Genomic DNA, 13,360 nt, shown 5'->3' with positions numbered 1-13,360 from the left:
TTATTCATAAAGTCCGTTCCCTGTCGTTGCTTGTTGCTCCAGACCTCAGTGGATGGCTCTGTGCATCCCTCCGGACTTGATTCTGACTGTGCTCGAGGGGGTGACTGCAATCATCCACTACTGTCTCCTGGACCCATCTTCCCAGTACCATCAGGTGGGGGCGCTGTCTACCACCAATGTGCTGATGGCTGACGATGTAACCTTTTCACAGAGGCAACCTCATCACGCGGGGGTTGGCAACTAGCTGCCAGCCGGCTGTAGCCGTCTGGAGGTGACCTCTGGCGTCTCCTCGCTTGAACTATAAAGTACTCCTGTGACGTCGTATTTGCTTATCCATTAGGCCATAAGGCCGACTTATGGTTTGTATCTGATGCGATTTCAGGTTGACGACGTTTGTGGTCTAATTAATCCACTGTCACGCTGGCTTGTGAATAATTAGGAAAGATGATGTGGACTTAATTGTTTTTTATTAGGCTGAGTGTGATGTTGAGTGGTAGGCTATCGGGAGCATGTTAAATTAATCTGGTTGATATTGCAACACGCTCAATTGACATTGCTTATAATTGCAGGAGCGGAAATTTCGCCCTGATATTTGTAGAATCACATCGTTTCAACAGAGCAGAGCACAAGCAGTGCATACCTGGCTGTATTTGGAAGCTCGCTTCAAATATGACTCAAGTCTATTTTGGAATGCATTCATTCATTCAACATTCTGTGTTTGTGATAACAAGGCTGTGTGGTTTGGACTTTACCTTACAATATATTTAAGATACAATCTAAACTTAGAGTTACTAAAAATGCATGTCTGCTTCTTAAATGTAGCGGGGCGCAGTCAGCAGACTAAACTAGAGACGATTACACACATTAAACTTGGACCATGTTTCCTGGTACATTAGAGTATAAGACCCATAGCATCATTAGCAACGCCTGTGTGTGTGTCCTAAGACCTCTGAAAGGGTCTATCGCTCCAGACACGCCCCTTCTCATGTGTGTTTGTGTGTGTCTGTGGTACCTGTGGTGTGTGTGTGTGTGCCCCCTCCTCAGCTGAAGGTCAACGTGGACCAGAAGCACCTTGCGGAGGCGCGGGCCGGCATCCTGTCCATCCTGCACACCATCATGTCCTCGGTCACCCTGCTGTGGAGCGTCCTCCACCAGGCAGACAGCTCCGACAAGCCCGCCGTGGCCTCGGGCTGCTCCACCTCCCTCATCAACCTGGGCTCCACCAAGGTACCGCCCCGCCTCTACAGCACCAACACACAGGTTCAGTCTGGAGCAGGCCAGCACCGAGACGACACTCGAAGCCCTCAAACCGATTGGTCATTTTAGGGCTTTTCTTTACTTTGAAAGTGTAAACTTCTTCCCACCCCTTTTCGAACATGTTACAATTATCAAGTATTTATCATTTATGTATCGAATTATGCTTTCTATTTTGTTTAACATCAATAATTTGTGTATGATATATATTTTTTGTTTTCTTTTACATGTTCGAAATAAATTTCAATCAAATCAAATCAAATCAAATCAAAGTTTGATTAATTGTTAAAAAATATATATTTTCATCGTTTTTTTGTGCCTTTTATGGTCAGGACAGTGAAGCGACAGGAACGTGTGTTAGATAAGACAGTGACTTGTAGGATGGGAACAGGTGGGAGTGGACCCTGGGTCGCCACAAGGTGTTCTGTCTAGCAAATGGTTAGCGTACTAGCGGGTTGGGCCTGCTGCCTTTTTCATGATAAATTAAAAAAATACAACCAACCCAACAAACTGCCCCCTGCTGACAACCGTCTCTCGCCATGATCACTTCTGTGAGAATTGTATCGGGACCACCGTTTGAGCGTTTTACTGTCGTGACATATTATGACTTATTCCTGGCCCTGGACCACTGGACGGCCCTGCTTGTTGAAGCCTGTACACTCTGAGGGAGCGAGGGAGGGAGGCAGTTATTTAACACTGGCAATAAAACCTCAGAATCATCTGGGACTTATCTGTGATGGTTGTACCCTACAGTTGAATCCAGATCAAAGCAAGCACCATTCCTTCACAAAGCCCTATGGAGGTTGTCGGTTAAACGGCTCAATCGTGTGCCCTTATTCAGGCTATAAATCCTTTGACGTACGCCCGCCAGCATGCACACATACACACTCACACACCTGCACACACACACATCGATTGCCTTGCTCTGAGCAACACTCCAGTACTTAACCAGCCATAAGTCTGCTATTTGACAGGTGGAGGTTGTATTTTCAGTCCGTGAAAATACAACCTCATGGTGCCCAATTAATCCATCACTAGCGTCTGTGTCTGTGTCTCTGTTGGTTTAAAATGAGGTACGGTGATGGAAGAAGTGCTGTACGTGCCGTATCTGTTAAGCGCCTGTCTGTGTTCGGTACCGAGCTCTGAGCCCTCTGACGCCTGGACACTCACATCACACCTTTCACAATGAGAATAAACTGGTCCTGACGAGACTGAGTGGTGCAGGCAGCTGCTGTCTTCACTTCCATTCCCCTTCAAAGACTACAGCTGGTTCTTCAACTGAATTGGATCACTCCAACTGAAGCCCTCAGCCCAAAGCACATGGCCGCAATGCATAGCCTCGCCACATTTGCGTGTTCTTTTCGCTGTGAAAAACGATATGACTTTCTTTATGGCTCGCACTGCAAATATGAAGCCAGATTCCTGCTCTGCGTTCGAGACTTGAGATGTTAGGTCCTTCTAGGTATTCCTACCAACATGTGGATCCATCTCTTCACTGTATGTCCCTCCCCCCCTCCAGAATCTCCGGCAGCAGGTCCTGGAGCTGCTCGGGCCCATCTCCATGAACCACGGGGCCCACTTCATGGCCGCTATTGCCTATGTTTGGAACGAGAGGAAACACACCAAGGCCCCAGTCAGGAATAAGGTCAGTAAATGTGTGTTGGCCTCACCGGTGCAGAAGACCTTCCTGTTCTTATTGAAGGATTTTACTCTTGGTTACTTTAACATCCACTTGACTTTATTCATTTAGGTTGCAGTGTTTCCCCTCGATTTTTTTTTTGTAGCAGTGGTGCTGTGAGTTGGTAACCTAGCAACTCTAGGGGGGTCTGGGGGCATGCCCCCCCGGAAGAAAATGTTGAAAAATAACCCTTTTAATGGTTACTGCTGGTGAGTTTTTTAGGGGAAAATGTACAGATTGAGCTTCCAAATATGACCAAACAACCAACAGAGTCAAGGCATCTGCTGAGACCAGATCATTTCGCAAATGTGCCTTGAACTTGGCAGTATTATAAAGTATATATATATTTGCAGTGGTGCTGACGATCCAGCAGTGGCGGTGTGCCACTGCGTATAGGGGAAGCACTGGGTTGATTTGGATGAAGGGCCCACTTTGGACTTGCAATGACCATATAATAGAGTGGTGATTATATAAGATCCACTCATTGTCCTTTCTGTTTGGCTTCACCGCACCGTACTACGTGATGCATCTAAATAATAATTGAAGGATTTGTATGTAATTATTCAGTTTGCATTTGGTTTTTGCATGTTTGTGGGAACGCATCGGAGGATGGAATTGCACTGCACTATTTTGAGCTTGGAAATTAAACTACTTAAATCCATCTATACCATCTATCCATCTGTACAGTCTCTTCAAACGTTCATCTTGCCGCTCTTCTGAGATTGTCCATCTGTCTGTGTGTTTCCGTCTGCCCGCCCGTCCGTGTGTCTGTGCCTCCCCCCTCGGTCTCCCAGGTGATCCCGGCGGCCAGCGAGGAGCAGCTGCTGCTGGTGGAGCTGGTACGGTCGGTCAGCGCCATGCGCACCGAGACGGTCATGCAGACGGTGAAGGAGGTCCTCAAGCAGCCCCCGGCCATCGCCAAGGAGAAGGTGGGCGCAGCCCGCCCCTCCAACCCCCCCACCCCCCCACCCCTCCCCCACCAAGTGTAAATTAATCCAGTAGATGGCAGCAAACAAACCAAACAGGAAATATCTGCTTAGGTGTGGTGCAGACACAGTATCTATACAAAGGCGCACACAGGTGGATCAGACGGATTCAAAGGCTGGTAAATAGAAGTGGGTGTAGGACGTCATTTGAATAGATGAATTATAGTGGGAAGATTTGATGGAGATGGGGAGGCGGTTCCACAGCTGCCACAGAAAATGCGTTCTCCCTTGAGCATCAATCTAGCACTTGTAGAAATATAACACCGTTTAATTTTATCCTTCCTTGCCGCTTGCTCTCAATTCCACGATTCTTGTTAATGAAGTGCCAGGTTTTGCCTTGCATTCGTCACACTTTTGTGTTTCCGAGTGGTGTCATTTCAGTCGTTTTTCAAGATCAGTCCCATAAAACCGAATCAGATTACCTCATTAATCCAGAGGGAGGCGTATTAGAAGGCGGCTCATTCTGTTTCTGTGTCCCCAGAAGCACCTCTCTCTGGAGGTGTGCATGCTGCAGTTCTTCTACGCCTACGTGCAGAGGTGAGGCCGTCCGTCTCTGAGTTATCTGCATGCTGTGATGTTCTCCTCCCCTACCCCAGCGTTTTAGTATAAATGAAACACTCCTCCGAACCTTTTCCCCAGGATCCCCGTTTCCAGTCTGGTGGACAGCTGGCTGTCACTGCTGGCGCTGCTCAAAGACTCGGTTCAGCTGGGCCTGCCCGCTCCCGGACAGTTCCTCCTACTGGGGTGGGTGGTTCCCCTGTCCCAATCGCCCTTCGTGCACACACGGACGCACGCATGCGCACCACCGTGTTTACAAACACACAAATACACTTGTACACACACCACACATACAATACACGCACGCACGCACGCACGCGCGCGCGCGCATGCGCACACAGCTCATACATACACAGCTCACACATACATACACAGCTCACACATACATACACAGCTCACACATACATACACAGCTCACACATACATACACAGCTCACACATACATACACAGCTCACACATACATACACACAAAACGCACACACAGCTTTTTTCTTTTCACAGAGTATTATTTTTCCAAGGGATAGCATAGCAGCATATTGTTTGTGTCGTGCCGACAATGTGCCCATTGGGCCTGGGGAAAATTCACGCAGAGCTGAGTATCGATCAAGCAACTGTCATCAGACCCTGAATTTGTAATATCCTAAAAGTATATGGGTGGGTATTCAGGGGCTGGAACCAGGCATGGGTCTCTCAGAACAGTCAAACCCTCCCTTGCATGAGCGTGTATTTGCTCGAACCCCCTAACCCAACAGGCGGCACACAGGATTAACAGCTCAGAGCATAGCACTTCATCAGCAGGGGTCTCTCTGGGGAGCTCTCTGCGGCTGCTCCCTCTCTCGCTCTCTGTTACGTGACACCACCTTCCCTCTGCCCGCCCCCCTCTGGTCCCCAGGGTTTTGAACGAGTTCATCTTGAAGAACCCGAACCTGGAGAGCAAGAAGGACCAACGAGAGCTACAGGTAAACATGCCTGGAACAGCGTGTCATGGTGTCTCAAGTAATTTAACCCAATCCTCAGCATGTGCTGTTTATTTAGGCTTTGTAAAACCTGCAGAATCTATATTCTGTGCGGGTTTTTAGCAGTCCACATTGATAAATTCCCATCTTTGTATGTCTCCCAATTAACACAATGTTTCATTGGGTGCGAATAAATTCCACATCCATAAAATTCAAATTCTAAATAAAGTCAGTCATGAATCTAAAAGTATTTGATTCCTCCTTTAAAAACGGTGGCATGCAGATTTGACTAGTAAGAGACGAGGAACTGTGCCGATCAAAGCTTGGTGCGTGTGTGCCTTCCGTTCAGGATGTGACCCATAAGGTGGTGGAGGCCATCGGGACCATCGCGGGCTCCTCCCTGGAGCAGACCACATGGCTGAGGAGGAACCTGGAGGTGAAGGCCTCGCCGCAGATTGTGGTGGACGGAGGCAACCTGGAGGCCGACGTAGAAGGTGTGAGATCCGACGCTCGTCTGTTTGGTTTGGTTTGGTTTTCGACCTACACTGTACTGCTTTTCATATATATATTCTGATATAGTCCTTTAGTTCTTTAAAGTTTGGCTCCCGGTTTGTGGAGAAACTGGTGAGGGAATCGCATTTGACACGTTAGGTGATGGCTGCCGTGGAAAAGTGGCATAGTGTCGCTTTGTATATTTATAAAATCCAAATATATAAAAATGAATTTATTTGGGGTTGTAATTCAGTGACACAGTCCATCTGTCTCTGTTGGTGTTTCTATGAAACACCCTTCACCCCCCCCCCCAGGACAAGTCGAGGTGTGATCATCAGCTGAATAACTTAAAGCATTCCCCGTTGAGCTCCCAGCACACAGCCTTAAGCCTTTATCAATTGACTAATGAATAATGCTAGTGGAAAGGTCGTGGTACCTCTATCTACATACAGATGTGGTTTCTAACAAGGACCATGGAATGTTTGTTAACCCACACTGGATACACAGAGCTTAGAGGTTTGGCATGTTCCTGCATTACAACATGTACATTTTGGTCTAGCTTCTACTAATGGTGTGTGTGTGTGTGTGTGTGTGTGTGTGTGTGTGTGTGTGTGTGTGTGTGTGTGTGTGTGTTGTGTGTTGTGTGTTGTGTGTTGTGTGTTGTGTGTTGTGTCTTTGCCTCGCCTCTCTTCCTTTAGATTTAATGCTCACAGTGATGGAGGCCTCCAGCTTCACTCCATCTGTGTACAGCGTGCACGCTCTCACGCTGCTGGCCGAGGTAACCACGCCAACCCAGCCTCCTCCTCCTTCTCCTGCTTATATCCCCTTCCCAGCCCACCCCTTCCCCTCCTCTCTATCTCACACGCCAGCAGCATGTGTCTGTAGCATGACCTCCCAGTGCTCACTAACAGCGTTGGTGAGCACTGGGAGCCTCAAGACTTTACACCCACCAACAGCCCCCCCGCCATCACCATCACCATCTCCTGGTGGGGGATTTATGCCCGAACCCTCTGAGTGTTTCTGAGTCAAACCAATAAATCCATCCGCTTTGGTCTTTCAGAGCAGCAGGCGGAAGGAGGCGGGGGATAGAATACACTCTCTTTGCCTCTTCTTAGCCTCCATGGTTCAGACTAGCTGCATTGATCTCTAGACTATTCAAGGCGATGAGTCACAGTTTGGTCTATGCTGCATTACATTATGCTATTGCTAGTGTACATTTTATTGGTGTTGCAGTGTTAGCCGGGCCTTTTGTATGATGGAAAGTTTCGATGAAGTCTAAAGTTGCATTACTTGTGTTTCTGTGTGTGTGTGTGTGTGTGTGTGTGTGTGTGTGTGTGTGTGTGTGTGTGTGTGTGTGTGTGTGTGTGTTTGTGTGTCCAGGTGCTGGCTCACCTCCTGGACATGGTGTTCTACAGTGATGAGAAGGAGAGGGTGATCCCCTTGCTGGTCAACATCATGCACTATGTTGTGCCCTACCTCCGCAACCACAGGTAAACCCAGCACGTTTTGATCAGGAAACAGGGACCTCTGTCCATGGTTCACCTTTTAAAGTGTGTGGTGTAGATCATCCACATCCATTAACTGCACACAGAAGCTGGTTTTCACTGCGATATCCCCCAAAAAGAAAAGATTAAAAAAGCAAAAGAACAAAGGTGCTACATCAAAAGATTCAGATGAGTCATGGTTCTGTTATTGATGTGTCCTGCTTACTATGCGTTGTGCCGTGGTGTTTGGTCGTGTGCCGCAGTGCCCACAACGCCCCCAGCTACCGGGCGTGCATCCAGCTGCTGAGCAGCCTGAGTGGGTACCAGTACACCCGGCGCGCCTGGAAGAAGGAGGCCTTTGATCTCTTCATGGACCACACCTTCTTCCAGATGGACTCCTCCTGCGTCAGCCAGTGAGTGGAGCGAGGCTTCGGGATGCCAGAGTTTGATTTATCAGACGCACAGGAAAGAACATTGGGTGGTTCTGAGCGGGGAAAGTCTTAAGACGAGGCACGCAAAAAGGGAACAAGGCAAATGTTCACAATAATAAAAAAGAATGATCGATGTATGTGTGTGTGTCTAACATTGATGAATAATTACTGAAACGTAACGATGTGGTCTAATTGCCTTGCTTTCAGTTGGAGAGCCATCATCGATCACTTGATGACCCATGATAAGACCACATTCCGGGACCTCATGAGTAAGCCCCAAACACTCCTTCCCCTCAGGCTCTCTTTGGAGAGAGTTACCATTACAACCCCCCCCCCCCCCCCCCCATTTCAGAGCTCATTCAACTATTGAAATTGATGTATGTCATCGGCAACAAGGTATTGATTCATTTAAAATGAATCTGCTCTTATTAATATTAAAACCTCGACGCTGGAGGCGCCATCATTTTTTCAAACAGGTAATCAATTGACCGGATCAATAGACTAGATCAGATTTTAGTAAAAGGATTGTGTGGTCGATAAATCTACCCATGTGCCATTCTCAATATAGGCTGCGTTGCACATAGTCCCATAGCACACATTCCAAGCCCACCTGGATAGTATTTCATGATGTCATCGCGGTGGCTTTGTCCTTGTTTTAGCGCGCGTGGCCGTAGCCCAGAGCAGCTCCCTCAGTCTGTTCACCAACCGCGACGCTGAGCTGGAGCAAAGGGCTATGCTGCTGAAACGGCTGGCCTTCACCATCTACAGCAGCGAGGTGGACCAGTACCAGAAGTACCTGCCAGACATCCAGGGTACATAGACACGGGCACAGACAAGCACACATACAAGCACACACACACGCGTGCATCTACACACACACGTAATCACATTCTCATAGGCGAGACATAGCTAACAGCAGGCAAAGCCTGAATGAACACCGTTTCACATGTTGGCAACACGCGCATGCATTACATTCACAGTCAAAGTTCGAGCTTTCTATCACACTTGTAGTGCTTCACACAGAGATACTCTCATACACACTCACTCACACCAATTTGTACGCATACACACACAGTATACATTCAGATAGTAGTCAGATCACACACACATGCACGCACGCATGCAAACACACACACAGACAGGCAGACAGACAGACAGACAGACAGACAGACAGACACCCCCAGTGTTGCGGCGGCCTGCATCATGTGACCTATATGTGTGTGTGTGGCGGCGGCCTGCATCATGTGACCTGTGTGTGTGTTGCCCGTGCAGAGCGGCTGGTGGAGAGTCTGCGGCTGCCCGCGGTGCCCATCCTCCACGCACAGGTCTTCCTCTTCTTCAGGGTGCTGCTGCTCCGCATGTCCCCCCAGCACCTCACCTCGCTGTGGCCCACCATGATCACAGAGCTGGTGAGAGAGCACACACACTGGGGACTCAACAACGTTTGGTAGAGGCTCTTCTTTTTGCTAGCCTTACAATAAAGGATAGCAAATCTATAAGGCTAGATTTATAATGGGATCCCTGCGCCTCCATACACACACAAACACAAACACACACACACACACACACACACACACACCCTGTCTCTGCCTCAGTATTGCTGCGAGTCATTTACTCTTTATGTTCATCATTTTCTCTGATTCTCATGTGCTTGCTGCCTCTCTCTCTGACAAAGGTTTTCAAGAATTTGTCAGCATTTTTTTTGTGTCCTCCATTGTGTCCACTCCATTTCCTTGACTATCTATCCATTGGTCTATGTCTCTCATTCTCATTCTCTCTATCTTATACCGTCAGAGTCCTCTGACTATATAATTTCCTCTAATGTCATGCAGTATAGTTCATCCCACCCTCTCTTCCTCTCTAACATTATATCTCTCTTTCTCCCTCCCTCTCCGTTGCGTCTGACTGCTCCACTAACACTGCCACTCCTTTCCTGGTTGTTAGAAACTGGTCCGCTGGGTAATCTGTGGCATGAGGACTAAATGCTAAAGGACTAAAGTGTTCCTTTGGTGTCCTGGCTGGCTGTAGGTGACGGTGTTCCTCCTGATGGAGCAGGAGCTTACGGCCGACGAGGACATCTCAAGGTAACGCCGGAGCTCTGCTGGAACTCAGTGTTCGGGTCACCCAGTTATCTGCCCTCAAAGGTGTTTGTGGGGGGAATGGGGCTCACCCAGTTCTCCAATGTGGTGGTGGGGGGATTGGGGGTAGGCGTTGAATTCAAGGTGAAACTTATCAACCATCTCTATAACAACAATTCTCCCTCTGGATATAAGCTCTGTCATGCAAACCGTTATATATATGTATTTTTTATATATTAGTTTGGGCTTGTGCCTTTATGGACAGGACAGTGAGTAACGAATAAAAGTGGGTACAGTGCCTACACTAGCGCTGTTGTAAATCAGATTCAGGATCAAAGTAAAAAAAATACTTAATAGAAGAAGATAAATAGAAGGCATGACAATCTTCAGAAGCACCGGTTCCTTTGGTAAAGTTCTTTGTTCTCTACCTAGAACGTCGGGCCCTTCGGTGGCGGGGCTAGAGACCACCTACTCCGGGGGGAACGGCTTCTCCACCTCGTACAACAGCCAGCGCTGGCTCAACCTCTACCTGTCGGCCTGCAAGCTGCTGGACCTGGCCCTGGCCCTGCCCTCCGAGAGCCTGCCGCAGTTCCAGATGTCAGTGCAGCATGCATAAGCCGCTTTGCATGGTCCTGCTTATGGGAAGATAAAAACAGAGGGAATTTGAAGTAGTGGTTGGGGGGGGGAAATCTGTTGGTTTTCTTTTTCATGAGGGGATGTACCAAAGGTTTATTGAGTCACAGACATAAAAGAGAAGTGATAATGTTTTTGATAATTTGTGCTAATCTTCATCTGCATTTACTCCTGCGTTCATTGGCTGTGAAACTAGTCAACCTTTTTGTACGTGTGGGTTGGGATCAAAACCACTGCAGCGATGTCGGCAATGTGCATGCTTGTTGTGTTCAAAATATATTGTTGATGCTCAGGAAGGATGGACTTGCCTGCGGAGCTATTGGGATGATCTCCAGATCATTGTGTTGAGGGTTGTGTTTGACGCCGTCTCTGGTCTCTCTTTCGGCCCGGTCTCTACCCAGGTACCGCTGGGCCTTCATCCCAGAGGCCTCTGACGACTCTGGGCTAGAAGTGAGGCGCCAGGGGACCCACCAGAGAGAGTTTAAGCCCTACGTGGTCCGACTGGCCAAGTTGCTGAGGAAACGGGCCAAGGTAATTCACGTTCTGACCTCAGTGGAGGACCGGAACTAGACATGGTTAAGGGGTTGGGCGAATTTTGAAAGTTTTCGGTTTGAGTCCCACCAAGGCTTTTTAACAGATGGGGGGGGTCATTTTGTCATTGTTATCATCGGCAACCAAGCGTTTTGTGCGCTGCTTTTTCTTTGCTGACAGCTCTTTTTCTGGGTTTTTGCCTGGATTTGTATTTTTTCTAACCTGTTTTTTACAGGCACAGTAGCATAAGGCTACCGTGACAGCATATGGCAGCGTTATGCTACTGATTCTTAAAAAATGTTGGTAGCTCCCCTAGTCACACATCCTATATTGTCTTTGATCTACTGCAGTGTTACTGTACTGAATAGACCTAAAAGGCAAACGTAACATATTTTTGTTACCATTCTGCACTGCCCAGAATAGGCTTGGTACAGAAAGCAGGATTCAGTTGGTTGGTTTAGCAGTGTCGCTATAATGGAGTGCAGTGTAATTCCCTTATTATTCAGTTCGACACAGAAGTGCCGTCAGTAATCAATCCGAGAGTCCCTTTAGTACAATAATTAATTCTAATAATTAATTCTAATAATTATTGCTAAAATTAATTTGAAGAAGTCACTCCAGTACACCCCTCAAAGCACAGGGAGCTCAACCCCCTCACTCCTTCCACCCGATCCTGTGATCTGCAGAAAAACCCGGAGGAGGACTTCTCGATCCGCACCCTCTCCTGGGAGCCGGGCCACCTGCTGCTCACGCTGTACGTGATCCGCAGCATGGACCAGCTGCTGCCCTTCTTCAACCTGCTCAGCCAGGTCTTCAATTGTAAGTCCGGGAGCCGCCTTGGTCCGGCCTGCGGCCGCCCAGCACCAGGCGAGGGAGACTTTCCGGGTCAAAAGGACGCTGGCCACAAGCTAGAGAGCCAGAAGGTGTTCTGGAGCCGCGCCCGGCAGAACATCGAGGAGATGGTGGAGAAGGACTTTCTGGAGGGACTGATCAAGACGTGAGAAGGGCCAAAAAGAGAAAGGAGTATTTAAAAAACATATGTATATCACGGGGGGAGGGGATGGGTTATACGGATCAACACTAGTGAAACACCTCAGTCTGTACAGATAGATATGGGTAAACTAAGGGAGAAAAAAAACATAATCAAGTTTGTAGATTTTTTTTTTGTATTTCTAATGACTTTTACTTCTTAAATGCTATTTAATTTTAATTATTTGTATATACGGAGATGCTTTGATGACTGACTTTAACATTTGTGAATTTGAGTTATTTTGGAAAATGTAAAGATGCTGTGCCATTCCATATCGATGTGACTTAATAAAATAAATGCTTTCAAATTGTGAGGCTTTGGTGTGCATTCAGTGTCTGCAGGACTAACTGACTACAAGCTTTAAAGGGTTGATGGAGGATAATTTATTTTTCGTCTTTTTATATCTAAAAAGAACCACTATAAAACTGCTTGGTGTAGTACTGCTGGTTCACGCTACCTAACTACTGTCATCAATTTGGGTTTAGTGGCTACATGGAAGAAATAGTCCCCGGTTGTAAATTCAGAACCCTGGACAGCGACCATCTGGCTCCACTGGAGCGCTGTATGCCAACTGTGGTTCCATCCTAGGCATCGGCATTACTCAATTCTGTAATGCTAGACATCACCCACTATCTAGGCTACTTTATTAGTTATTCATTGAACATTGGCTATTTATTTATCTACTGACACGTTACACAGCGTGAGCTTTAGCCTATTATAGGAAAATGAAACCAGAACCTCGTTGGTTAAAGTTTTATTTAAATAAAATCTCAAATAGGGTTTGAGCGCGTGATTGACTGCTATCGTGACCTTCATAACATGTACTGAGCCTCTACCAAAACCGGCTTACCCCCACCCCTACATTCTGGGTGGGCTTGCCCATTGGCTGATTCGTGCTTCACGTTTATGACGTCAAGAAGATCTTTTGCGTGGTTGGCTGTTTCGCTCCCGCGAGAAGTGCAGAAAAAGACGCAGTTCGGGTTGATGACGTAGAGGAATATGTGTTGGCAGTCGCGTGTCACCTGACTTCGACGAGAGGGGCGGGGATAGATAGATGTGAGGAAAATAAATAAATTAATAAGTGAGAGGAAGCGAATCAAGTAAAAAAAAAAAAAACGCCACCATCCCCCGATCCCGTTTGAAATACTGTCGGTGGTTGGTTTGAATTGGTGGCTCCTGGAAGGACACGATCTGTGGGGATAAACTAAAGTGTTGTAGATGGGGGATGCTGCAAACCAGGGACCCTAT

The 13,360-nt window shown here is 47.5% G+C and overlaps 1 protein-coding gene across 3 annotated transcripts in view; it reads left to right on the top strand.

The window, feature by feature from the left end:
• The window catches only part of dop1a (DOP1 leucine zipper like protein A), a 28,688-nt gene extending 16,198 nt beyond the window's left edge, over positions 1-12,490 (top strand). For 2 of the 3 annotated variants that reach the window (XM_056601994.1, XM_056601992.1), the window contains exons 21-38: positions 43-154; positions 1,045-1,227; positions 2,774-2,899; positions 3,727-3,861; positions 4,400-4,455; positions 4,558-4,662; positions 5,370-5,436; positions 5,783-5,927; positions 6,624-6,703; positions 7,306-7,415; positions 7,673-7,822; positions 8,048-8,109; positions 8,500-8,652; positions 9,113-9,249; positions 9,869-9,924; positions 10,351-10,515; positions 10,953-11,082; positions 11,769-12,489. In XM_056601994.1, the coding sequence (XP_056457969.1) occupies positions 43-154; positions 1,045-1,227; positions 2,774-2,899; positions 3,727-3,861; positions 4,400-4,455; positions 4,558-4,662; positions 5,370-5,436; positions 5,783-5,927; positions 6,624-6,703; positions 7,306-7,415; positions 7,673-7,822; positions 8,048-8,109; positions 8,500-8,652; positions 9,113-9,249; positions 9,869-9,924; positions 10,351-10,515; positions 10,953-11,082; positions 11,769-12,083 (2,287 nt within the window). In that variant the 3' untranslated portion in view covers positions 12,084-12,489. Of the gene's footprint in view, positions 1-42; positions 155-1,044; positions 1,228-2,773; positions 2,900-3,726; positions 3,862-4,399; positions 4,456-4,557; positions 4,663-5,369; positions 5,437-5,782; positions 5,928-6,623; positions 6,704-7,305; positions 7,416-7,672; positions 7,823-8,047; positions 8,110-8,499; positions 8,653-9,112; positions 9,250-9,868; positions 9,925-10,350; positions 10,516-10,952; positions 11,083-11,768 lie in introns of all 3 variants that reach the window. The other variant, XM_056601995.1, reaches the window with a different exon arrangement.
• Positions 12,491-13,360: the final 870 nt, after the last annotated feature.

This window comes from Gadus chalcogrammus, chromosome 11 (assembly GCF_026213295.1).
Source record: "Gadus chalcogrammus isolate NIFS_2021 chromosome 11, NIFS_Gcha_1.0, whole genome shotgun sequence".
NCBI lineage: Eukaryota > Metazoa > Chordata > Actinopteri > Gadiformes > Gadidae > Gadus > Gadus chalcogrammus.
Note: the sequence above shows the minus strand (reverse complement) of the source record. Positions and strands in the feature narration are given on the sequence as shown.